Source organism: Tyto alba, unplaced genomic scaffold (assembly GCF_018691265.1).
Source record: "Tyto alba isolate M040663 unplaced genomic scaffold, T.alba_DEE_v4.0 Super-Scaffold_11, whole genome shotgun sequence".
Taxonomy (NCBI): domain Eukaryota; kingdom Metazoa; phylum Chordata; class Aves; order Strigiformes; family Tytonidae; genus Tyto; species Tyto alba.
Genome location: NW_024881273.1, coordinates 12085318 through 12109510, shown reverse-complemented (window position 1 = coordinate 12109510; position 24193 = coordinate 12085318). Strand labels below are relative to the sequence as shown.

Sequence of the window (24193 nt, the reverse complement as noted above, 5' to 3'; positions counted from 1 at the left end):
CCGCCTCCGAGATGGAAAGCTGCATGGGAGCAGAGCCGCATCCGCCCACCACATCCCACCCAGCAGGGAAAACCATCCACCTACCTGCTGGAAGAGCTCCTCCGCCCACTGCTGTTGCTCTCGTCGGCCTAAAGGGGCAAAAGACATACAAAAAAAAAAAAAGGCTGTTTAGGTTAAGAAAGGCAAGGCTGCCCTCCAAACTCTTCCTGCTCGCACACTGCACCCAAAATACCTGGGGTTTTCCGTTCTGAGTTACCCCCCCCCCCCCGTGCTCGGTGGTGGGACACGTCGTGCGCTGCCTGCAGGAGGCTGGGGCAGGAGTTCAGACACAGCCCCACCGCGGAGGCGCCTTTCGGAGCCGATGCCCTCCCCCTGCCCTCATGCAATTATTTTATTGCGCTTCACCAAAGTTTAAAGTAACAATTCCTCGTATGCAAAAATTTGTAGGAGGGGAATAAAGCAGAAATAGCCAAATTCACTGCTGTATCCAAAGGGAGATGGCCTCACTGCTGGATTGAGGGGCAGGGCCAGCGCGCCTCCCTTCGTTAGCGGTGAACTGCCTAATTGAGCCCCTCCGGGCCATGAGAAGGGGCTGAGCAGGGAGTAACCAGGGACTCCTCCTTTTCGCCCCCTTCCCCTGGCTCTCTGATGAGAGGTTTCCTTGGAAAGACAATATTATTCCAAACCCAGAAATTTTATTTCTGAATTTGTGCAAACACAAGTTAAAAGATATTAGCTGCATTTCACATTTTGTGCAAATGGCAGAAACAGGCAATTCATGTGCAGCAGGATGGGGGCTAGCCAACGATTTCGATAAAATAAACCCTTTTTTAATTTAAATGCTAATGCACTGAATTAAAATTTAATAACTGAGGAAATTGAAAAGCCGAGCAGGAATATTGGAAATAAATCCAAGCAGAAACAGCTGAAATTAAAAATTCTAGAGAGTGGGAGGATAGCAGCTAAGCTGTCTTATATGATTACATTTTTTTTTTTTTTTTTTTTTTTTTTCAGAACGAAGTGGGGAAGGAAAAAAAAATCCTATCTTTGGCTGGCTGTAGGGCAGTAAATCGAGAGTGCTGTGATTTATTGCTCAATTTTCCTGAGGGAAAAAGGCTTTCTTTCATGCTGAAATATTTCATAAATTTCAAGCCAGCATAAATTCTTAATTTAAAAGTTATGGAGGTCACATTTAGTGCACTGGTGCAATTCTGAAATCTTAAAGGAATAGCATCCAAAAAAATTGCAATTTGATTTTATTTTTTTAATTCTTCAGGTGAAATTTTGTTCAAAGGGATTCTCCAAGTTGCACAAAGCAGAAATACACTCTTGACTCCTGAAGGTTTAAGAAATCCTCTGGAAATTAAGAGATAAAAATCTAATTCAATTGCAAAAAGGTATTTTTATTATTATCATTATTATTATTATTATTGTTATTAGCCACTTGAGGAATTTCTGTTAAAAAATTTCCTCCCTCCATTGCCTAGGAAAAGCCAGAAGGGAGGAGCTGACAATGTAATTGCTTCTGTTAGATCTCCAATCTTTTGTGAGCACTGATATGTTCATTTGTTATACAGCTGTTCAGCTACAGAAAGGATGTCAGAGCACCCATAATTCAAAGCAATCAATCAAAAATTAATGATTTGTCATGCTTACACAATGGGGAAAAAAAAAAAAAAAGCTTTATGGGTTCCTGCAACTGGTAGATTGCTCAAACCTTCGGGGCATTTTCTAGAAGATTAGATCTGTGTGTATGAAAAAAAAGAAAAAAGAAAAGGAGACTTAATATACAGTCAGGGAAGAAACCTTGTGGGGTTCTGGGGCATTGGTGTTACCCCAAATCCCCTAGAGATGGGGTACGCTATGATTCCTGTCTGTTTTAAGAGCTTTCTGCACAACCCAAACTTGGGAGTCATCCTGTAAGCCACATTCCCCAACGCAGAGAAATTGCCCAGGCTCCTGCAATTATAATTCCACACAAAAAAAGCCCGCTGAATATAAAGGTCACCTGGACAAGAGCTTGGGAAAGCCACAAAATACAGAAGCCAAAGCTAAAGGCACAGCCTTGACTTTGCCTTTGCATCATCTGCAGGACCACTCCACCCACAACACCAAGTGTTAGCTAAATATTACCAAAAATTGAAATATTTCAGTTTGGGAAGAATGTAGCCAACCTCAACTTTGGGAAACTGCCTGAGATTGCAAAGTCATTCATCCTCCATGTAAGCAAGAATTTTTTAAAATATAAATGCATTTCGGGAATGCGTCATGCAGGGATCGTGCTCCTGATATGCAGCGTATCGATGCCTCGATGCCGTATTTTATTCCTGGTTATACACACGTGTTAGCTGGTGCCTTTGGTGTGATTTACCGCCCAACCTAATGCAAGTATGACTCTGTGAAGGATCCTGCATGTAATTCATTTTATGTTCCTTTTCATATTTGTATCTGGAGTTGAGCGAATGAATTGTTGGAAATAAATGACGTGGTGACTGTGGCCTCTGCAATTCCTGACCATCCCCGACTGACCTTCTGGGGCCAATATGCAATTTTATTATTTACTTAGTTTTTGCTTGCCTTCCCCATTCTCTGTGTGCCTGCCCTACTCAATTTCCCCTTTCTGTCTTTTTTTTATTATTATTTCTTATAATGCCACTTTTTTGCCTTTGACCTATTTTCATGAGCAACTCATGGACTCTCCTCTCTCGGGACGTAGCACATGCTAGCACAAAGGACAAGACTTGCATGAAGATCACAGAAAGGGAGGTGCAACAGTTTGACTCCACCAACATTAGGAAAAGAAAAAGAGGAAAAAAAAGAACTGCAAGAGGTAAGAGCTCTCAATCTAGATGGTTTCACACAGCCAAGATGCTCTTGGAGAGGAGGCATCTCCGGGGCATCTCCTGTTGGGGTAACACTCAAAAGCCACCAATGGACACAGGCAGAGCTGGCACAGTTGTTTTGGGGCTGCTGCAATCCCACAGCTGACTTCTTAGTTTGGATCCATTAGATCTAAACAGCAAGCCAAGTCTGAACGAAATCAGATCTAGCTGTCTTAAAGGTGTATGGATGCTTAAATAAGCCCATCCTCACCAACGATGCCACCAGGAGACACCTTCACACACTGCTCCGCTTTCCAAACATGCATTTATCTGGCAAATTTTCTGTGCCAGCAATTTGTCTTGGTTGCAAACTCTTTAAGAACAGCTTTGTTCAGCACTTGTGCAGTGCCAAGCACAGCAAGTCGCAGCCCATCCTAAGGCTGGGAAGATGATTTAATTGTAAGTCATCAGCACCCACACTACTCGAGACCAGAGCATGTCCAGCATAAACGCAGGTAGATGATTTCCTCCGATCACACGTGGTATGCAAAGGTGAGAAAGCATGACAAAGAAGCGCCATGGTGCTCCCTTCAAACTTTGCAAAATAAACACAATTGCAAGCTTAATAAAAAAGGAAATATTTCAGCAAAGTGTATATAAGTTGACCTACATGAGCCATCTGATGTGCCTCCGCGCTCCATGGAAGCAGGCAGGTCCACTGCGGCGCGATGCCCAGGACCCTGCCAGGTGGCTCCGACCCTCAACGATCACAAAGCAAATATCAAAAATAACCTTGACGGCAAAGCCCTACGGACTCGAATTGGTGGACGCGTCTTTGGCGCAGGGCTGGGTGGCAGCACCCATCGTGCTGCCCAAAGAACCAGCCGCGGCACCCGGCTGCACCCCCCCGGAGCAGCCTGGGCAAGGGCCACCTCAATGTTCAGCAGAACATCTCCAGCCCCTGGGGGCACCACCCTGGCCTCCAGCTTGCCACCCCACCCAAAAGGTGACCTGCTCCTCTCCTGCTCTGCTCAGGGCTCACCTTCAGCACGGGGAAAAAAACAGGAGATGCATACACATAGTTTTTAAAGTCTGACTCAAATAAGCTTTCTTCCTTTTATTCTGCAGTAAAGCCTGTTTGGAATCGAATGTGAAGGGCTGATGCCTTTTGCAGGCCATGCTATTAAACCATTTAAAATAAAACACTGCATTTAAATTCTAAAAAGTGGTATTTAAGTACTAGAAATATCGTAAGTAAGTTGAAGTGGTGAATTGCTGAAAATCACCATTTAACCGCCAGCAACCAGAATGCGCCGAAATGGGTCAGAGCAGCTTTCAACAAAGTTGAGTCTTTGGGAAGGGCAAAGAGAAATCTCCTGCGCACCGATTTACCCAGGTAATTTAATTCGGTGACTCCTTCATTTATAATTGAAAAAGCAGAGGAGCAGAGTTTGCATCTGCCTGCCAGTCGATGAGTAGGGGAGGACGGATGCGGGGCTCTGAAACACAGGCTGGATAATTAGTCATACAATCTCTCACACAAAATAATTTACAATTCAAAATATGATTCCCTAAAGCTGCTTTCGTACGTATTGAGTATGTTTAAGGTAGTTTTGTTTAACTAATGCTAATAAATATCTTTTAAATTAAAATGCACAAAAGCAGAATCTGGTTTCTGGCCATATGCTCCTAGACTCAAGTTGTAAGCAAAAAGTAAATCATGTGATAAATAAGAAATGTATCAGTCAACATCTCCTAACACGATAAAGTGTCAAAAATTAGAAGTCCAAGCAGATGTATAACTGACCCGAGAAATCCATGTTTATAGAAAGGGCTACACTATATCGCGAAAAAATCCCAACATTTTAACAGTTACTGCAAAATAAAAAAAATAACTAAAAACCATAAAAATATTAAATCAGATTTCAGAAGATTTAAGCACGGGCTTTCTGCCTGATCACTTAAATGATGATTAAAAAGAATTATTCAAATCACTTGGATTTGCATCCACGTATGCCATGCTCTGATCTGCTCCCACGGGCGTTATGCCCAGCGTGGGACGGGGGTGCCAGGACCCCCCCTGCCCCATCCACCATCGCCAAAGCCCTCCCCAGGGGGGAGAAGGTTTTAAATCCATTTATTTATTTGTATACAGCCACCCGCCCATGATTTGCCTCCGAATTTCGCACTGGCTCTGCTGAGGGGAGATGCCCCTAATTCTGCCTGGGGTTTGCAGGAGGAGCAGAAGCTGCTCACCCCAGCTCCTCTCCCAGAACAGTCAGCTTTACTGTCCAGATGCTTTGCAAAAGGGCTGAATTGTTTGTTTTACCTGAGGTAAAAAACAAACCTCACAACCAACTTTCCCTGAATGATTTCCCAAAGACAGCTCAATAATTTTCAGTGAAATACAAAACACACGTACGGTTTAGAAACAAGCCAGCAGCACCCAGCATGGAAAATTTCACCCCAAATAATTAAAATTTGGCAATGGGAGAAGCAACTGAAAACAGGTCTCACAAAGGAATGCGCCATAAAAATAACTGCAGGCCTGCCTACCTGCGCTGTCTGTTATTATTAACTTCAGAGCAACAGAAAATGCAGGAAGTGCTTTTTTTTTTTTTCCTTTTTTTTTAAACAAAGGGCAAGACATTGGCAGTTTCCTATTTAATTTTCATTAAATAGTAAAAAAAAAAAAAGAGCCCCACATCGCACCAAAACATCTGTAGAGCACAAGAACATAAATATGCCTGTGCCCCTTTTTTTTTTTTTTTTTTTTTTTTGGATCTTTGCTTCCTCCTGCCAAAGTAACGTATGCTAAGGAAACCCAAACCCCCGGTTTTTGCATGGCACTGCAGTCCCCTACATCACCCACCCCCACGTTGTCCTTCTTGCCCCCCTCTCCAAGCTCAGTGATGTCCCCCAAAGTTTATAAAGAGCAGGGAGCAACACTGGGCCGAAGGGTGAGCTGAGCAGGACCCGTGCCCGGGTGCTTCCCTGAGCCAGGGCATCCCCTGCACAAAGGAGAACAATCTCCAGTGCTTTAAGGCTGCTGTGGCTTGTCCCACCCTCATCTTCTGCCTTTGCAGATCCATAAGGGCAGCCTCCAAAACAGATGAATTTTCCATCAGGGAAAAGTTTGTTCCTTGGGCCAGAGGAATGTGCTGCCTATTTCCTCAGCTGCAGCTTCCCCTCAAGAAACAACCAAAATAATAATTAAAAAAATATCTGCAAGGAGGAAATCGGAGCTCTACCCAAGGCATCTTCCCTGGTCCCATGGCAGAGCTGAGCCCCAGGAGCGAGGATCCCCCGTCCTACCATGCTTATCACCAGGTCTGCAAACATCCCCAGTCTCGTCTGTGGGGCAAAACTGCCGAGATGTGGGTCAGGGAAGCCAGTAGAAGCTTTAAAAAATACTAGTGTCAAAATTACTTGTAAGCATCCAGGGGAATTTTGCCCTTTTACTTAGCTGCAGCCTTGCCGCGGGAAAAAAAAGCGTGCGGATGGGATGAGGTCAGTGCTTCTTCCTGCGGCAAGGGGGAAAACCCAACAGTAAAAAAAAAAAGAATTTGAGATTTTGGAGCCCTCTGAGATGAGAATAGAGGGAGTGTTTTCTACTTGAGCTCACCAGAAGAAAAAGGTGATTCCCATCCTGGCTGCAGATCTGCAGAAATCTGTTGCCCAGATCTGTGGCTCCTGCCCAGGTAGGGACAAGCCTTCCAGCCCATGAGAGGGGTGATGGAGGCACAGACAATGGGTACAAACCAAAGGGGACATGCACAGGTGGTGCTCAGCACCTCCACTGCCAGAGCATGGGGACACCTGAGACACCGTGGTACCAAAAGCCCACGGACCACCCACTGGTGTGAAGACCAGGGATGCCATTTGGGCTCTAACGCAACGTACAGGAAAGTCTCCAGCATGAGAGGAAGATGCTCTTTACTCCTGGGTATACACATGACTTAAACCCAGCTTTAGAAAGCTGAGATTTCCCAGGTTCACTCACGGGAAGGTGCCGAGGTGACTGTGACCTGCAGGGACACGACCTGTCCCCAGCACGCCCGCGTCAGACAGACGGAACTCGGGGACACGGGGAGCTCATCGTTCCCCACGCAGCTGCTCCGAAGCCCCGTGTCTGGATCATGTCTGAGCAGACTAAAGGTTTACTGAGCAGCCACCTCACCCACACGAGCACCTCCACCACGTTTACACAGGCAAATAAATGCCTGCTGGGGATGGTTGTTCAGCCTAAAAAGAAATCAGAGCTGTTTCTAGATAGCAAAACAGCACCACCCAAGTTTGGCCAGGCCCCTGGCTACATCCCCTTCTTGCTGGGTGGCCAACCATCCGGAGAGGACACATGTCAAGGAAGACCTTACGCCAGCAAACACCATCACTGAGGGCCGTGGTACTGCAGGGTCAAAGTGCTTGGGCAAGGACACCCATGACAGCAGAGGAGACGTTCTTGCCCCCATCCAGCCGTCCCAGGTGAAGCTCGGGGTCTTCTCCAGTCCCACTCATGGAGGTGTGGAGTGACCCCCCTCTGCCGGTGCCTGTCCCTGAGGTACCAGGGATAATTAACAGCTGACGGTGATTCTCACTGCTCACCTTCCCCCAGGTTCCCAGTAGCTGTGAAGCCACTGGGTGACTCCCAAATGCTAATTAGTAACAGACACTAATGATGAAGCCAGCTAGGAGGCTGATCAGCCCCACACAAAGGTCAGGCATGAGCACAGGATTTCACTGGAAAAGCCAAGATGGGAATGATCCCTTCTGCTCCTGTAGTTTCACTTCTGACTTCATGCAGGGGCCCTCTCTATGCTGATTTCAATTCTCTTTGTATTGGCAGGAGAATTATTTTTCTTTTAACTTTTTTTTTTTTTTTTTTTTTTTTTTTTAATTTTTCCTTGGTCTTTCAAACCACTGTTTGGATGGGGTTTGCTCAAACTTCAACTTCTCCTCAAACTCTTATCTGGGACAGAGTTGCAGCATGGAGGTAAAGCTTCTAAGTAGGCAAATAATAATAACAATAAAAAACCCCATGATTCAAGTCTAGAAATTATTCAATTTCACTGTATTTATTTGTTGCCTACTGTTTAGTATCTTCCCATTTTATCATCTTAATTTAACAACTTGGGTGTGTCGCTTGCATCTGCCCCATTTCCAAGCTGTTTCAGTAACTCATAACTACAAGTTCTTCTAAAAAGTTTCAAACTGAAAAGGGCAAATACGGGCTGGAAAAGGCACACATGGAGTCTTGCTAACCAGGGGAGCCACACAAACCCCAGAATCAGTGAGGCAGGGAAAAATTCCATCACAAAATCACTACCAGCCTGGCCTGGTGCTGAACCACACCTGTGCTTTTGTCTCTTGAAACAGAAAAAAATTGCCTTTGAAGGACCCCAGGTTTTTGTGTCATTTATCATTTGCTTTGGCCCCCAGTACTTCAGATAGTCGCAGACATGTTTAAGGGCTGTAAGCAGTTGCCTTTGAGCCAAGGGAATATACATATGAGTAATTCTATGAACTTGCTGAAAGTACCGGCAGAATCTGTGCTTCGAATTTCAATTTTTCTCCTGTGGCAGCCCAGAGAAATTCAAGTAGCACATGCTAGCAAAGTAGACCAAAGAAAGGGAACATTAAATAAATTTTAACCTAAAACTACAAATGTTCAAACAAGTATTAAAAAGCTTCAACCTGATGTACCTTTTTCTTTTTTCAGAACAGTCATGAAATTAAAATTATGAATTAAATCAATGCAGCAAATTGGTCTGGATTTAAAGAGTTACTCCTTGATTATAAGCAACTGAAAAGTAATCAAAATATTTTTTCCATCTCCTGTTGCTCAGTGCTCTCCTTACTCTGTTCTTTATGAGAAAAATAATCAAATTGAGGGTGAAGAGGAGAAAAAGCATTACTGATTATTTCTGAACTCTCATATTATAAAAGCTGGAAAATAAGAGTGACCGGGCAAAACAACAGAATTATCTGCATCAGGCAGTTGTTTACAGATGGTATGAGTTTCCCAGCAAAAGAAACAGCTGGAAATATTTTTAAAGAATAAATGTATATGGAATGAAACCTTGGGGGGGGAAGGAGAGGATTGTTATTTTTTACTTAGGGGGGGAAAAAAAGGGGAGAAGGAGCCATGCGATAGCATTTCAGAAATCCACCCATTTTTCCAGGTTTCCAATTTCACAGGAAACTCTCAGGAAATCAATTTTTTAAAAAATCCCATTACAGGCATTTTTCCAAGTTGATAAAACAAACATATCTAACAAGCTATGAGTGCACACGGGGAAAAAAAAAAAAAAGGGAGAATTAAAATGGGACTTAGTTATACATGGTTCCCACACGCTTTACTACAGAGGTGCTGTTAAACACATTTTGTTCAGGCGTTTGTGAGCGGGCACATCTCCCGGCTGCGCTGTGCGTAGGCAGGCTTCGCTGTGAAATGCCGAGTCTGACGGGGCGTTACCCCCCCGGCAGGAACCGCCGGGATCCATCCACCTGCAGAGGTCCAGCCCGGCCCCGCTGCAGCCCGATATGACGCGGTGGGAAAGACCTGAAAGTCGAGTTTAAGATGAACCACCTCGCAAGCGGAGCGGGCTGGGAGCCCGTGCACGGGCTCTCACCACAGCTCAGCTGATGGAAGCCAACCTGAGAAACGATTTTACCTTCATTGCCCGTGGAAGAACTCAGCAGAAGTTGAGCGGGAACAGTTTAATCTACCCCAAAATAAGCCTCTGTGCAATCACAGCGAGCAGGGGTTCGCAGGGGATGGAGCCGTGTGGTGGGGTACCCCGTCCCCCAGGTAGTCACGGAGTGAAGATTCTGGTCACAGAGCTCGGTGTGGTTTGGCCAAAGCAAAGACCAGCCAGGAGACACCTCAAGCTCTCAGACAGCAGAATGTCCAAATCCAAACAGACTTGCAGGTGCAACACTGCAACACGGACACTGTGCAGGAGCACCTTCTGCCACCGCCAGCCTGCACTCCTGATGCACGTCAAAGCGGGACAAGTACCTGCCAGCAAAACAGCCCGCCAGATAAGGGTGCACCTGTATCATGAGCTGTTGTAGATCCTCAAATTCCACTCTCTGAGCACTAAAAAGGATGCTGGGAAAGAGTTAGCCAAGCCTGTGTCTAGAGGAAAAAACATCCCCGAACTGAGTACCTCCCATCTGCCCATGGAGCCTCAAAGTCCCATTGCTGCTTCCCAGCGTGAGGACAGAGACTCACACAGATCATCCTGCTCATCTCTTGCAAGAGTCTGTGACCTTCAAGGAGCCCCAACACACGAGGAAAAAATAAAAACGAAACCAAAACCAACTCATGTCAAGAACATCCTCAGAGGACTGCTCGCACTGGTGGGACATCCAGCAGCCACGGCGCTGTGGATCTCCAAGCCAAGAAGGAGCCCTGTGAGGAAGCACTTCCCAGAAGAAGCTTTCATACGACTAAAACTTTGCCCTTTAAATCTGCAGAGGCTATGAAGCACGTCCCAGAGGAGCTGCTCCAGCTCATGGTTGTCATCTGTGTTTCAGTGGGAGCAATGTGATCCCTGGGCAGAACTGTACATTTTGGAGTTGTTTTTACCTCTTTCTTTTGTAAGTTTTGGAGAATGCTTTGGGTCCCTCCACAATTAACAGCACTGCACAGATGCAAGGTACTGACAATGTTCAGTGTAAACCTGAGGTACTTAATGAAAAATTAAACATTTGTCAAATACACGATGATCCAAGGCAGAAAATTAGTATCTAGAATTAAAAGATTCATAATTTGATAAATATCGCAGTGAGATGGTGTCAGGAACAGGACCATAAGGAGTTCTACCATTGGCCAAGTGTCCCCCACAAGGCTGATTCCCAAGACTCCTTCCTGATGCCAGTGGGGAAGGCTGCCCATTTGCAAAACATAAATTTGATCCTTATAAAAAAAATCCATTGTAGCATTTAGAGATAGGGTATGAGGCTGAAACTAGAACATTTACCGTTGGGAGGTTAACTACGGGGCGTCACTTTCTCTCCCGGTTTCGTATGATTGGCTTTTTTTAATAGCATGAAATGGTGGTAATTTTACTTTGTAAAGGGAAAACAAAAAGTCAAACCACATCGATCTAAAAGTAAGAAGGGGGGAAGGCACACAAAGCTGGATAATTTTTTCAAACTTAAAAAAGAGCAGTAATTACAGGGGGAAAATTCAGGAAGAGTTTAGTCTGCTTGGCTCCCTCAAAAATAAAAAAAAAAAAAGCAAGGAAAAAAATAGTGAAAAGAGAAAAAAAAGAGAAAAGAGAAGGAGGGAGGGAATATGAAGGAAGCTGGAGCAAAAGCAGGCTTAAAGTAGAAATCTTAGAAATTTGGTTTGCAAAATAACTCCCATCAGCCAACCACAAATCCTATAAATATCACCAGATCAACTCCTCGAGCAGATAGAAATCAATCAATAAACAAGAAAAACTCCAAAATTAAAACAAACAAACAAAAAAAAAAAGACCAAAGAACACAGAAAAGCCTAGATGCTCTCAGCAAAGCCAGGTGGGTTTGCTGGTTTCCCAAGAACAACAGCAATTTGGAAAATAAGGGAAGAGGAAAAACTTTTCCTGGGTACATTTAAAGCTGTTAAGGCTGCAGCAGCGATCCTGCTGAGACACTGATTCTCTCCTTGAAATAACCCAAATAATGCCCAAGGGCAGAGGGGATGGTGACCCCAAAACCCTCAGCCAAGAAGTCCTCAAACTGACTCCTCCCTGACCTCCGCTTTCATCACTCCCAAACTGACATCCCTGAGCAATCCATTGGGCTAAAGAAACTGTTTTTCAAGTAGTTTGCACGGGACAAACATCACCTGGACCTGACCTGCGTGACCTTCAATACTCTATAGTTCATGAAGCTGAAAAAATGAGGGCATAGAGCTGCAAGGAAATCATTTTCAGCCAAAAGTGTAGCTATAGCAAGACCGACCATTGCATGGATTAGTGTCATTTCTGCTGAACCATTCACACAATAGAATATGACACTCACTTTCAAAAAGTGCAAGTGACACAGTGTGACATTTAAAATTTTCTGATTCATACAGACAAAATATCTATCCTATTTATTTTTTTAAAGCAAGAACTGTAAGATGTGCTCAAAATCTAAATGAAGCACTCAGAAGCCCCAGATTCTGTTCAACTCAAAACTATGCAATCCAAAAAGCTACTCTTTATTTTCTGGTCAACAACAAAAATTAAAATCAATACATTTTTCTTTTGGCTCAACCTGAAAAGGAATTTTTCAATTTGTCAGAGCTTCAAGGAAACCAAAAAATCTATTATTTGCACAGCCCTGCCGCCAGACTGATTTGTCAGAGCAGCGCAGGAGAACTGCCACCGTGATGTGAAAAAGGTACAAATGTTCTTACAAGATCCATTTCGGGGCTGAATTTTTCAGGCGGCATCATTAGTGCCCTGCCAGTCTGCAGGCCAGCAGCTGCTGCAAAGCGTCTGGAAGGAGAGCCAGCAGGTGTGGTTGCCTCTCCAAAATCCAGACGCAGCCTTGGGTCATGTCTAACAACTAGAGAGAAATCCCCTAGCCCAAGCATTGAAGCCTCATTTCCGAATGAAGTCTGGGTTTCCCTGCAACACAGGCTGCTGCTGCCAGAGCCAGAGAGAGCTGGTTCTGCCTCGGAGTTGAGAAAGAAGCAATGAACGCACTGAAATGGATCTGTGGTCCTTTGCATGAAGAAAATATTAGGCCAAGGACTGTTTCCTCTTCCAGATGTGTCACCAGAAATCCTCCAGCCAGCAGATGCTCCAGGCCCTTGCGAGTATTAATGGCAGAAGATCATGGGCTGGGAAAGGTTCACATGTGCCAGCTTCCACAAGTATTCTTTTAAAAAAGAAGAAAATATGCTCACTTACATTGCATGCTGTGGCAGCCCCACAGACAATTATTCACCTTGTGTGCATTGTTTTCCACTCAGATCATATATAACCTCAGCACCAGCCATGGATATTTTCTATGTAAACTGTTTTGTACCCAAGAAACACAGTATACCACAAACATCAGGACTGGCTTAAAGCACATCATCTCCAATAAATTACTGAGCATCTGGAAAATTTCTTCAGCCCAAGAATTGTCTTCTGCATGTAACATTCCAAGTGTGGGATTAAAAGTATGGGAAGCTGTGACAATTCAGGGCATCTGTGTAGAAGCCCAGTGAATACTGGGGACTGTCCTTGAATCCCCAAACTCCATCCCAGGTGAGTGATCTCTACTTTGATGCCCTTTGCCCCCACACTGTTGTAAATACAAAGGAGGACACAGGATGTTCCTGAATCTAGAAGGTTGGCTGGAGAACGACGGGCACACAAGAGATACACATTCCCAGGCAAGGGCAGGACAGGGTGGGGAGAGTCTTTTGGGGATCTTCACCACTAAAAATACTCAAAAGCGTCTTCACTCCAGCTTTTTCCTGCTTTGTCAAGCTGGCAACTTAATTGGGGCATCTCCAGTTCTTCAGAAATGCCATACATCTCCTCAGTCATTGCAACATATACTTGAAGGTGGGAGCAGACACCCCAGGTTGGAGCTATGGACAATGTTTGCTAAAGCTGCAGCAGATCAGAGATCTGCTCTGAGCCAGTGGACACCTGGCAATAAGCCATGATACTGTATTTTCCGTGAAGAGGAAAGAAATGTGTAACCCATGTCCAGGCTCAGAGAGTAAGTAAGGTCAAACTGCTCCAGCGTGTTTGGGCTCAGGCTCAAGAGCCCCATAAGGTCCCACAGACAAGCTTTACCCTGCCAAGACAAGCTGAACACCTGCAACAAGCAGAATGGTGACTGAACTGGGATGTTACACTGAAAATACCTCCTCCTCTCACATTAGCAAGTCATGCAATAGATGTCATTCAAACCAGAGAACAGCCATCCTTCCATCCAATTCCTTCACATATCTAGCATTTATTTTAAAGACAGACTGCCAATATCCAGTTAATTATACTGTATTTCTTTGCCAACCACAACCCCCAAAAGAACATTTGTAAGGGACACCATATCCCTAGACACTATGAATGATACAGACCACTTTTAATTCCTATACTGGTGATTTCAAACCAGATCATCTTAGCAAAAATGGAAAATTCTGAATGGTTATTGGTGTAAAGAAAACTAAAATATAATCTGCCTTCTCCTTTGAGCTAACAGAAGCTCCAGTCCATGAAGCCACAGGTCCAAGAGATGCTCACTGCACTCATGGTGGGCAGTGTCTGCAGAGAAGAGTGGGTCATCCAGGGAAATATCTGCTGGTATCACCCACAACGCCTCCTCCAGGCACTGCTGAACATGTGAAAAGGCATCTTGCAGGTCTAAGCAAAGCTCCTCAAGAAGTGATTGTCTGACTATTTTCTTGTCTAAGTTCCCTGCCCCCAGAAACTGAGGTGCCTACACAACATGGCCGATGTGAGCAGACAGGCAACATGACCGTGCTGGCATGGCTCTGCTCCAGGATCACAGCTGCTTTAGCATCAGGTTATCCCTAGAGCTTTTTCTTGAGAAATATAAATATTAATTGTTTTATGTTCACCTGAATGATCCAGAAAAGATGATCAAGCTGGTGCTTCTCACTAGATCTAGATCACTGACAACTGCACACTGAGACAGGATCCTTACAGCTCTGAGATGCTTGTCCCAGGATCCACAAACATGGGCCAAACTGCTTGGATGGCACCTCCGTGTCCTTACTGGAATTAGTGTGGGCAAAGAAGATTGAAAATGAACATACGTTTGTGCAAGGGACAGCAGTGTCTACAGTTACTTATGCCTGTACTGCAACATCAGTCTGTCAGAGTCACCAGCTAACCTCAGAAAGTCAGGCTCCAGCCAAGTATTTGGGCTCCCCAGCAAGATCTGAGATGCCAAAGCAGCTTCCTGACCGTAAGCTCAGAGGGTCTCCATAAAACTTTGTGCCTTGCAAACCAATTTTTGTGGACGTTGTGTGCTCTGCAGAAAACCACGAGAGTTGTTCTGCTTGCTACCACGAGGGCATGGCTACCCTTTGGGTCTGCTTCTGCACAGGTAGCAAAGGAGGTTCACTACAGCGGCACAGATACTCTACGGTAATTCTCCACCGGTGTAACTTTGCAGCACTCTATCTTCCATTCATACATATGGTAAGGCAGCAGCTTGCAGCCTCAGTGTATTGGTCTCTGGTGACTAATTGCCTAGGTAATAAAAAAAAAAAAAAAAAAAAAAAAGAAAAACCTATCATGCCACAGCTATGCAGCCACTATATTGCAATATGAAGTGGACATACTCTCAAGTCTCCTGGGATTCCCCGAAATTTGCAGCCAGGAGAGAGTTCAGAAAAAGGACATGCAGAAGGTAAAACCCCACAGTGCCTCTAAGGCATTTAAATGTGACCTCCAGGCTTCCCTGCAGCCACTAATGGGCAAACTCTGCACTTTGCACAAATTATCACAAGTATCAAAAATATCTTTACAACAGAGCTTTTATTTCCATATATTTGAAGCTGTGTTCCCCTTTTGTTTCTTCTCTAAACTGGTTAAAATGAGCATTAAGGGATATAATTATGTTGTTAGCTTAATTGCCTACTTAAAGCAGAATCTACAGGGGTTTAATGCAAGATTTGAAAACGGGGGGTGGGGGGGGGATAAAGGAAATTGGGATATTAATGGATACAATTTTTAAAATTAACCTCTTCTGGGGAAAAGTGAGTTTGGGGCATGGGACAGAGTGTGCAGGGGGCAGAAGTGGAATCAGCCCCCATCAGTTCCTGTTGCAAGGTTTTGTCAAAATGCAAATTCTCGGCCCATTCCTTCTCCAGCAGTCTAATTTTGGAGAATTTGACCTAATTAATCATTAACTACCACACACACACACACAAAAAAAAAAAGTATCCCTCCTTCAGTTTGAAACCTTAACGCTATTATTGGCATGACACACTTAAGCTCAGGATAGGGGCTGTTATCTGGTACACATCTGATGCTGCAAGGACCAGTTCAGCTGGGAAAACTCTTGCTCCTAAATCACCCAACGGACAAACAACCACTTTCCACAGACAGAGGAGCACAAACAGGACAAGGGGAGAAAAAAATTGGTACCCTGCCCTTATTCTGACAGCTGCTGTCTGAAAAACAAGTCACCACTGTCAATGTGCAAAGGCAGAAGGATGCGCGTTGTCCCTGTGAGCCAACCCATCCTCTCCCACGCATGCTCATGCATGGACCGTCTTTTGTATTTATTTAGAAACACTAAACTAAATCTTCAAAGTTTTCCTTGTTTACACCACCTCGTTTAACTAATTTTATGCAAAGCCCAAAAAAAGCACAGGGCAAAGTCTGCTGATGAGCAAAGCGTGATGCTTTCAGAGACTGGAGAGCCATCTGCACGTTGCCAATGGTCCCACCACTTCCCTCATGTTGCTACCAGCACTGCATGGCTCTGGATGGAGTGAGACTTGTAAGGCATCAGCAAAAACTGGTTTTTTCTTCATTCATGGTCCTAAATGCCTCTAATTTTTATATTTCACCTCTTTCCCCTTGGTGAGCTGCCGTGGTTGGCATTGTCTCCACAAATAAGATGCTACTTCTTGAGCACTTTTGGGCTCCTCTAACCAGACTCTATAGATTCAGCTTCTCTGGCACCGGGGTTTGTCAGACCTAGAATTAAGCTCAGCACTTCTCTGTGCCGCCTCCCCTTCCCCAGCTCAAGTGCTTTATTTAAAGCATGGCTCTAACCAGAGCAAAGTCCCCGGCTCTGAACCTCCGGTTCTGACTCAGAAACTCGGTTTCTGCAAGTTTTTAATGCCCTTCCCCCTGTTCAGCATTCACCACAGAGCTTGGGCACGTGGGGGACACAAAATCTGGGGGAAAACCCCACCGCCACCTTTACAAGGTTTCACTGCCTGTATGACCCAGCAAGGAAAAACACTCATGAAAATTCAATAAATACACATGGGAAACAGTGTTCTGCTCCTGCAGAGATGGAGCAAATCTTCGTCCACAGCATCTGCTCAGAAATACATGCTGAGCAAAACTGCACCACCATGTTCTTGTTTACCCACAAAGAGAAACAAAATGGTGATCACAAAAGAGATGCTTTCCACCCAAAACAAGAGCCCTCCTAGGGTCTGCTCCATCGCCCAGGCTGTCCTTCCTAAAAGCTTATTTTAAAAAAATTTTGAAATCTTTAAGAAAACTTATTATATTTATTATATTACTCAAATATTCAATACTCAATATGTTATTTTAAATATTATTATATATTGTTATATATTAATATATTTTTATATTGTATATATTATATTTTAAATCTTTAAGAAAACAATTTTATATTATAAGCAGCTGTTTTCCTTCAGCCTTTTGCAGACCCCACAGAGAGACCATTGCTGGGATTTTGGAGATTGATGGCATTTGATGTGTCTGCATAAGGGAACATCGCACTCCTGGATGAATTACTGGTATACTCAAAAAAAAATCACAGAATTAATGTATTTCATTGTCTCTTTGGGAACACAGAGGCAACGTGCATTGTTACAAAGTTCAGTATTAATAGGAGGAATATGTATAGCACAAATTAAGGACTTCAGAGAAGAAGCCACCTTGGATCATTTGATTAATATGGTAAGTACTTCCTATACCAACATAAGTGGATTTCAAACAACTTCAACTCAACATAATTAGATGGGTTAATAAAGCACCAGAACTAAGACATTAGGTTGAAAGGAAAAATGTGAAAGAATTTGGAAATTAGCAGATAAAGTGAGAGAAAGGAAACAGGGGGGATGCATCAACTGACAGGCTCGTAAATCCCAGGGAGTCCAACGGTGAGTTCAACTGACCATGGCCACAGAGCAGCGATGAACAGCACCATCAGAAAAATCCAGCTTCAAAAGCCCATACTTTAAACCTAATTCCATGCATGGATTACATTAAAACCACATCGAAAAATAACACAGTTGCAAAATCTAAAGTTGGAAAATGCCAAAATTCTGGTGGAATCCACCCTGTGCAATGTGCTGCCAGCCTGCCCTGCACTCTGACGCAGCCCGTTGCTTGAACACATGCTGCTTCTTCCATGGGACCCTCAACTCTTCCAGCACTCATTCTGTTTTTGAAAAAAAAATAAAAGGGAGAAAAAGAAAATTTCTAGCAGCCAGACTGACCTGGTCAGGGCCACTGCTGGTTGATCATGTCACCGATTCTGCAATATTTGCACTTTTTTTTTTTTTTATTTAAAATTAAATTTTTTATATCATTTTCTAGAAATAATTGGAATTTCTCCCTCCCTCCCTTCCCGTATTTGTGCTTTCCTCTGTACCTGGGTTTGGGCAATGTGGAGACACCAAGGACACAGGAGGGATGCTCTGCTCAGCCCCCCCGGCCCTGCTGCATGCCAGCCCAGCTACCCCCTCCTCTCAAGGCTTGGCTGAGCACTTGCGGCTCGAGTACTTTCCAAGGTTAATAATTCAGCCAGATCAGGGTGTTTTTCCACAGTGCCACATCCCTGAAATACAAAAAGTTCTCCCAATTTTCCACTCGATGACCAATAGCAGGTTTTGCCTCCTTCCTGGAAGCAAAGCGCTTGCTGACTGCACCAGCTCTGAACCAGCTGCCTGAACCCAGTGGATCATTTAACAACATTTAGGAGGGAAGGTCTCAAAACCCACAAAAATTCCTAAAGAACAGCAAAAGATGAAAGAGTTTCCAAGGGGCAAGAACCCAGAAAAGCTGGGGTCCACCACAGTGTGCTTTCCCCCATACCCATGGCAAATTTTTCAGCTCACTGTGGGCAAACGAGTCTTCCTATGAACTCCTCAGCCAGGACAGTGATATTTTTGCTACAGCTTCTCCAACCAAATTTCCCCCTTAGGCAGACACCTGGCTTGGAAAATTTCTGCCCAAACACTCAAAAAGTTTTGGCAGACTTATAAACAGTTGAATGCAGGGGCTCATCGGAGTTGGGCAATCTTCACCAGCAGCGCTGCTGCCAGCTCTGCCTGCAACGCAGCCACCCAAGGGAAGCAAAGACCAAAATGAAAAAATAATAAATAAATAAATAAAGGTAAAGCAAAAAAAAAAAGCTGAATGAGTCATTGTTCCTCAGACGAGAGGAGGAATCAGGATTTTTTTTCTGTTTGTTTGGGAGGGGGGTGGCGCATTAGAGATACTGCAGGAAGAAAGGTTGTTTTGTTTTGCTTTGTTTTACAGATCTATCACAGGAAAAGTCTTCTTTGGAGATTAAGTAGAGCTATTAATGATGAGCAAAATGGCTGTCAATCACGGCCGATATTCCCCAGGTAATGAACAAAGTAGTATTTTTATTACACACAAAAATAGACTGGCCCTCCCTCCAGCCCCGAGCTCGCTGCAGCGCGATGCAGCAGGCACCCAGCACCGGGACCGACCCTCCCGCACACCCAGCCCAGCCCCGGCCTGACCCCCGCCGCCTCCTGCACTTGACTTCAGCCGGGGAAATAAAGCTAAAGCCAAAAAGGGGCTGAACACGTGAGTGGTTAATTCAAATCACTTTAACTCTCTGTAGTAGTAAGGGCAACATGAGGATGCAAGGACGAAGCAAGCAGTGGCACAAGACGGCACAAATCAGGCAAACAGAGGTCAAACGGGTCTTTTCAGGGCTGTTTGTATATTTTTTTTCCTTTTCTGATGAAGAAAAAAAATAACATTAATGAATCATGAACACATCACGTGCCCCGTGACCTTGCAGAGTCACCAGCAACTCCCGCTCATTTATTTTCAAACAGAACTCGGAAATAAATAGAAAAGCTTCACTAGCCTATGTCCTTCTCAACACTGCTATGAGGAGAACAAAAAAGAAAAGACGTTTGGGCAATAAGGAAGTAGGGAAGAATTTAAACAAACAGTCCCAGTGAAAACCCATGCCCCAGCAGACGCCCGTCCCACCCTGCCGTGCCCCGGGCACCGGCCCCGCTCGCAGCCAGCCGCCACGCAGGTGCTTTGCAAATCCCATCCCACACACCAGCACATCTGAATTTTGGGAAAGCCTTTAATACCTCAAACTCATAAAGTCTTGCATTCAAAAAAAAAAAAAAAAAAAAAAAAAAAAAACACTTAGGGCTTTATATGGGCTTTTTTTGGTAGTTCCTATTAAAGTTTTAGCAAATACACAAAAATAGGTGACTGGGAGCTTCACTTCCATGGTGCATCCAACTACTGAGCCACCCAGATTTTGACTTATTATCCAACACCAGAGAAAAAAGTGCAAGGCTGTCTGGGGGAAAAACATGCTATGCCTGATGGGGAGTGGAGAGGTCCCCATCCCTGTCCTTGTCCCTGTCCTTGTCCAGGCCAGTTTTGGAGACCCCCAAGCACGCAGAGAGCAGAGCTTTTATAACAGCTCTTGCTGGAAGCATGGCAATGCCGATGTCATGAATCATGTCTTTCCTTATAACAAGAGGAGAATTAAGCATAAAACATTAACGGTGAATTTCTTGACCTACACAAGGAGAATTTCCCACGGCCAATGATGCTGTAAAAAAGGCAGTGGAGATAGCACACCGTAACCAGTAACATTATTCTAAATTTCCTCTTGCATTGGCACCAATAACCTGAATTTTAAGGTCATCTTACAACAGTTTCTGAAACAGTTTGAATCACAATGGCTTTTTTTTTTTTTTTTTTCCCCTTCTTTTCTTAAATGTTTCTGTGGCTCATCATAGGCTTGGTTTTGTTTTCATTTTTTGTTTTAAAGGGGAACTAATCTACCAAGTCTTCTTCCAAAGGCAGTAATAGTTAAGCACACGCTAACAGAAGTGCAAATCAAGACCGGGCTAAGTGACATAATTACTTTTCAGATGGGTAAACGTGCGGGCAATGGAGTAGCCCATCTGCTGAGAAAACGAGTGGAACAACTGCTCCAGTTTTTTTTTGAAGCAAAGGTGCAGCAACAAACCCACAAAATAGGTTTCACTTCCAGCAGTCAGTGCCTCAGAGCCATTTTTATAATCCTTGTTTTTCTTAGATTATCCCAGTGTGGTTTTTCTCCTGTTTCCTTGTTGAGCACTATTTAACCAGCACAAAGTATGCAATCATTAAACCATGCGACACAGAGCCAACTGGTCACCCAGAAATGACCAACAGCAGCAGCCAGTCATTTCTGAAATAACTGGTTTGTTGGTAAATCGATAAAAATAAAATTGCCTTTGGTGAATATAATTTGAAGGTAGTGCTGGGTGCTCTGTGGGTTTGGTTTCAGCCTTGCAACGCACCAGGCCCCCACTGCATGTGTTTGCACCCTCCGAGAGCCTCAAGACAGATGCAGATATATAAGAAAGATGCAATTATAAGAGTCTCTTTAGCAATAACCATTTTATTTAATGAAAAAAATAATCTGTGTGGAGGCCTGGCCCTCCAAGCTGGAATTTCTCTCTCTTGCAAGAAGCAGACTTGCAATGAGCAAAGCCTGTCTTTAAATATTGCAAGTTAAGGCATACACACACTTCTCTCCATCCGCCTGCTGATGCGCTGGGGACCAGGGGGGCATCACAGGTGCCACCACCCAAGGCTCAGCTCTGGAAAGCGGGTAGCATTTCTCCTATTCCTTTCACATTCAGACTCTCTGAATCTGAGCAGAGCACTGGGGTGCACTCTACAAAATCCCGCCTGGATTTTGGAAGGAAGGTGGGTGAAGCCCAAATGTGCTGGTCCTGCCCAAGCACTGCTCACTGTGCTGGGATGCAGGATGTGCACCAGCACGTGGACCCATGCTCAGGTTCAGCTCGGTGCTCGCTCCAGGCATTTACTGAGTCAAGTTATGAGCAGTCACAGGGCAATCATTAACCAGGGAGGCCAACGGGTGCCGAGTCCACACACCTGTCTTGCAGGGGAAAGTCATGTGAAATAACACCTAAGGAACCAGCACCACTCGCCATCGTGGAGAGGCTCTGATTCAGTAATAAAATGACCATTCCCATGGAAAAAACCCAATCAGCATGGGCAAAACACAAACCTGTCACCTTCTCCTGACTTTAAAAGATGTGCTGGAAGCAAGAAGCGAGCACTGTCGTGACCGAGGTGTCCCTGTCTCGGCAGCTGTCCCTGCACCACGTCTTGCCCACAGAACCAGAGCGTTCCCCCTCCATGGTTTCCCCTGCACCAACCAGGCTCGCAGGACAAGACACATCTTCCCTTCTATTAGGGATTCAGTTAATCAACTTGGTGTTCCTTCGCACTGGCATTTGCACCTCATGGCTCTGGAGTCCTCCAAGGCTGGCAAGTCAGAAAACCCATGTCTTTTACTGAAAAAAAAAAAATCTTTAAAAAAGTCTGAGTGAGTTTTTGGCAAGCAGTTAGAGCCCCACTTTTGGCAGCATTTAGTTGATCTCAATTTTGTAAACATGGTGGTGGCTGAGCCGGGGGTGAAGTGCCACAGCCTGTGCAGATACTGCCTGAATTGTGGTGGGTGTGCACGCAGGGGGAGCAGGGAAAGGCCAGGACCCCCCCGGCCGGAGTGAGGACCCACCACCTCATCCATTTCTAGAGGCACAGGTATGTTCGTCCTCTCATTTTCTAGTTTCCAAAGTGGACTGAACCAGTTTTTGCCATTTCACTTCAAATTAATGGTCACCACCGAAGGGAAAGCAGAAGCAGCACAGGGTGCCTGCGGTGCAGTGCAGTGGAGCATCTCCTGGGTGTTCGCACCAGGAAACGCTGCAGAACTCACCCTTTGGGGGCACTGGATGCCAAATTTCAATGCCTGCACCAGCACCTCCCTCTCCTTTCCACGCAGCAGGCACACCAAAGAGGCCACCCCTTAAGTCCCCACACCAACATGGGTAGCTTCCAGGAGAACAAATGTCCTGTCCCCGTGGGGAAGTGCCCCAAGTTGTTGCCTGCAGTCCCCCATGGTCTCCCTGGGCAAGGTGTAGGTGCCACTCCCCGGTGGTGCTGCAGCAGCAGGAAGGAGGAGGAGGAAGAACAGGAGAAAGAGGTCTGGTCCAGCCCAGCAAGCTGCGCTCAGCCACACTGGCTTTCCATGTGCACCAGTCTCCTCCTGTTCAAGCGGCATCATGTTAAACTGAGAGTCACAGAGTCACCACCCAGCAGGTCTCAAGGTCTTCTCAAGGAAAGAAAATTCTCCATAGTAATTAATTATTTCTGTCCAGGTACCAGTCATTTCCATGCAAAAACCCAATGTTACTGCAAAAAAGAAGGAATGAATTCCTGCCTGGCCATTGGCACCATCCTCATCCTCCTCCAAACGCACCCAACTGCCCTGACCTGTGCAGGGAGTGAGCCCGGGACGTCAGAGAGAGACGAGCCCTGTCTCATGGGTCCTGCGATGGCAGCAACCCTCCAGCACACTCAGCAAGGCTGCTAAGTAACTCCAAGGAAAACAAATGGTGTCGAGCCCCTTCACTCGTAGGGGCTCAACATGCCAACCATCACTTAATCACCAGCCTGTTGTTTTGGCCTGCTATAGGGCAAAACACTGAGGCATCTGATTTTTAACACTTTTCTGTACCTCTCTGTATGCCTACATGAAAACTAGCTTTGAAATGCATTAGAAAATACAGCTACTGTGAAATCACTGATTTTGTTGCCTTGCTTTCAGTGGAAGAAAGCCCAAAATGGAGACTTTGTAATTTCTCAAATACAGAATTTCAGTTCCCAAGAGATTATTAATTTTTTTTATATTAAGAGAAAAAAAATGCAGCAGAGTTACTTTGTAACAAAAATATTGAATGTCCAAACTAAGTCAAAAGTTAAACATGCCACTGCCAAACTTCTGCAAGGCCCAATTGCTATATTAAGAAAAGAGATCATAAAACAAACAAAACTCCAAACAACCTACAGGCCATGATAACCAACATCCAACAGCAGTACTTCTTTCACTATTTGTAAATTTCTAATTATAACCACACACAAAAAAAAACCAACTTCCAAATCCAATCAGAATCTTACCCACCTTGACCCTAGAGACCAAATTTACCCAATCAGTTTTAAAAATTATTTCCATATGTTAATTATTTCCTGTAAAAGATTAACTCACTTCTCTTTTGTGTTACAGTAAAATCCATGCGAAGGCCTCAAATTCAGCCTCAGCTGAGCACCAAAATATGGGACTTTTCCATAGTTCAGGACCAAAATAGATGCTCGCAAAGCAAAACATAAACCCGCGCAAAGTTCTACCCAGCCAGGTCTGTCTTTATCAGCAATAGCACAATTGGGTCAATGTCTGTTTAAACATTCAGTTGGGACGAGGAGGAATATGGAAGTATTTATTGACGCACACCAAGGACAGCATGTGAGAACCTTCCTACAAAAGGACTCTTTAATTAAGATCCAATCGCTCCTCTGTGCTGATGCAAACGAACACCTGGGTGATTCAGA

The 24193-nt window shown here is 44.6% G+C and overlaps 1 protein-coding gene across 13 annotated transcripts in view; it reads right to left on the bottom strand.

Annotated features, from left to right (window-relative positions):
- Window positions 1–24193, bottom strand: part of ZNF618 (zinc finger protein 618) — a 162329-nt gene that overhangs the window by 94858 nt on the left and 43278 nt on the right. For all 13 annotated transcript variants that reach the window (XM_032988690.2, XM_042787029.1, XM_042787028.1 and 10 more), the window contains exon 2: window positions 85–128. In XM_032988690.2, coding sequence (XP_032844581.2) covers window positions 85–128 — 44 coding nt within the window. The remainder of the gene's footprint in view (window positions 1–84; window positions 129–24193) is intronic.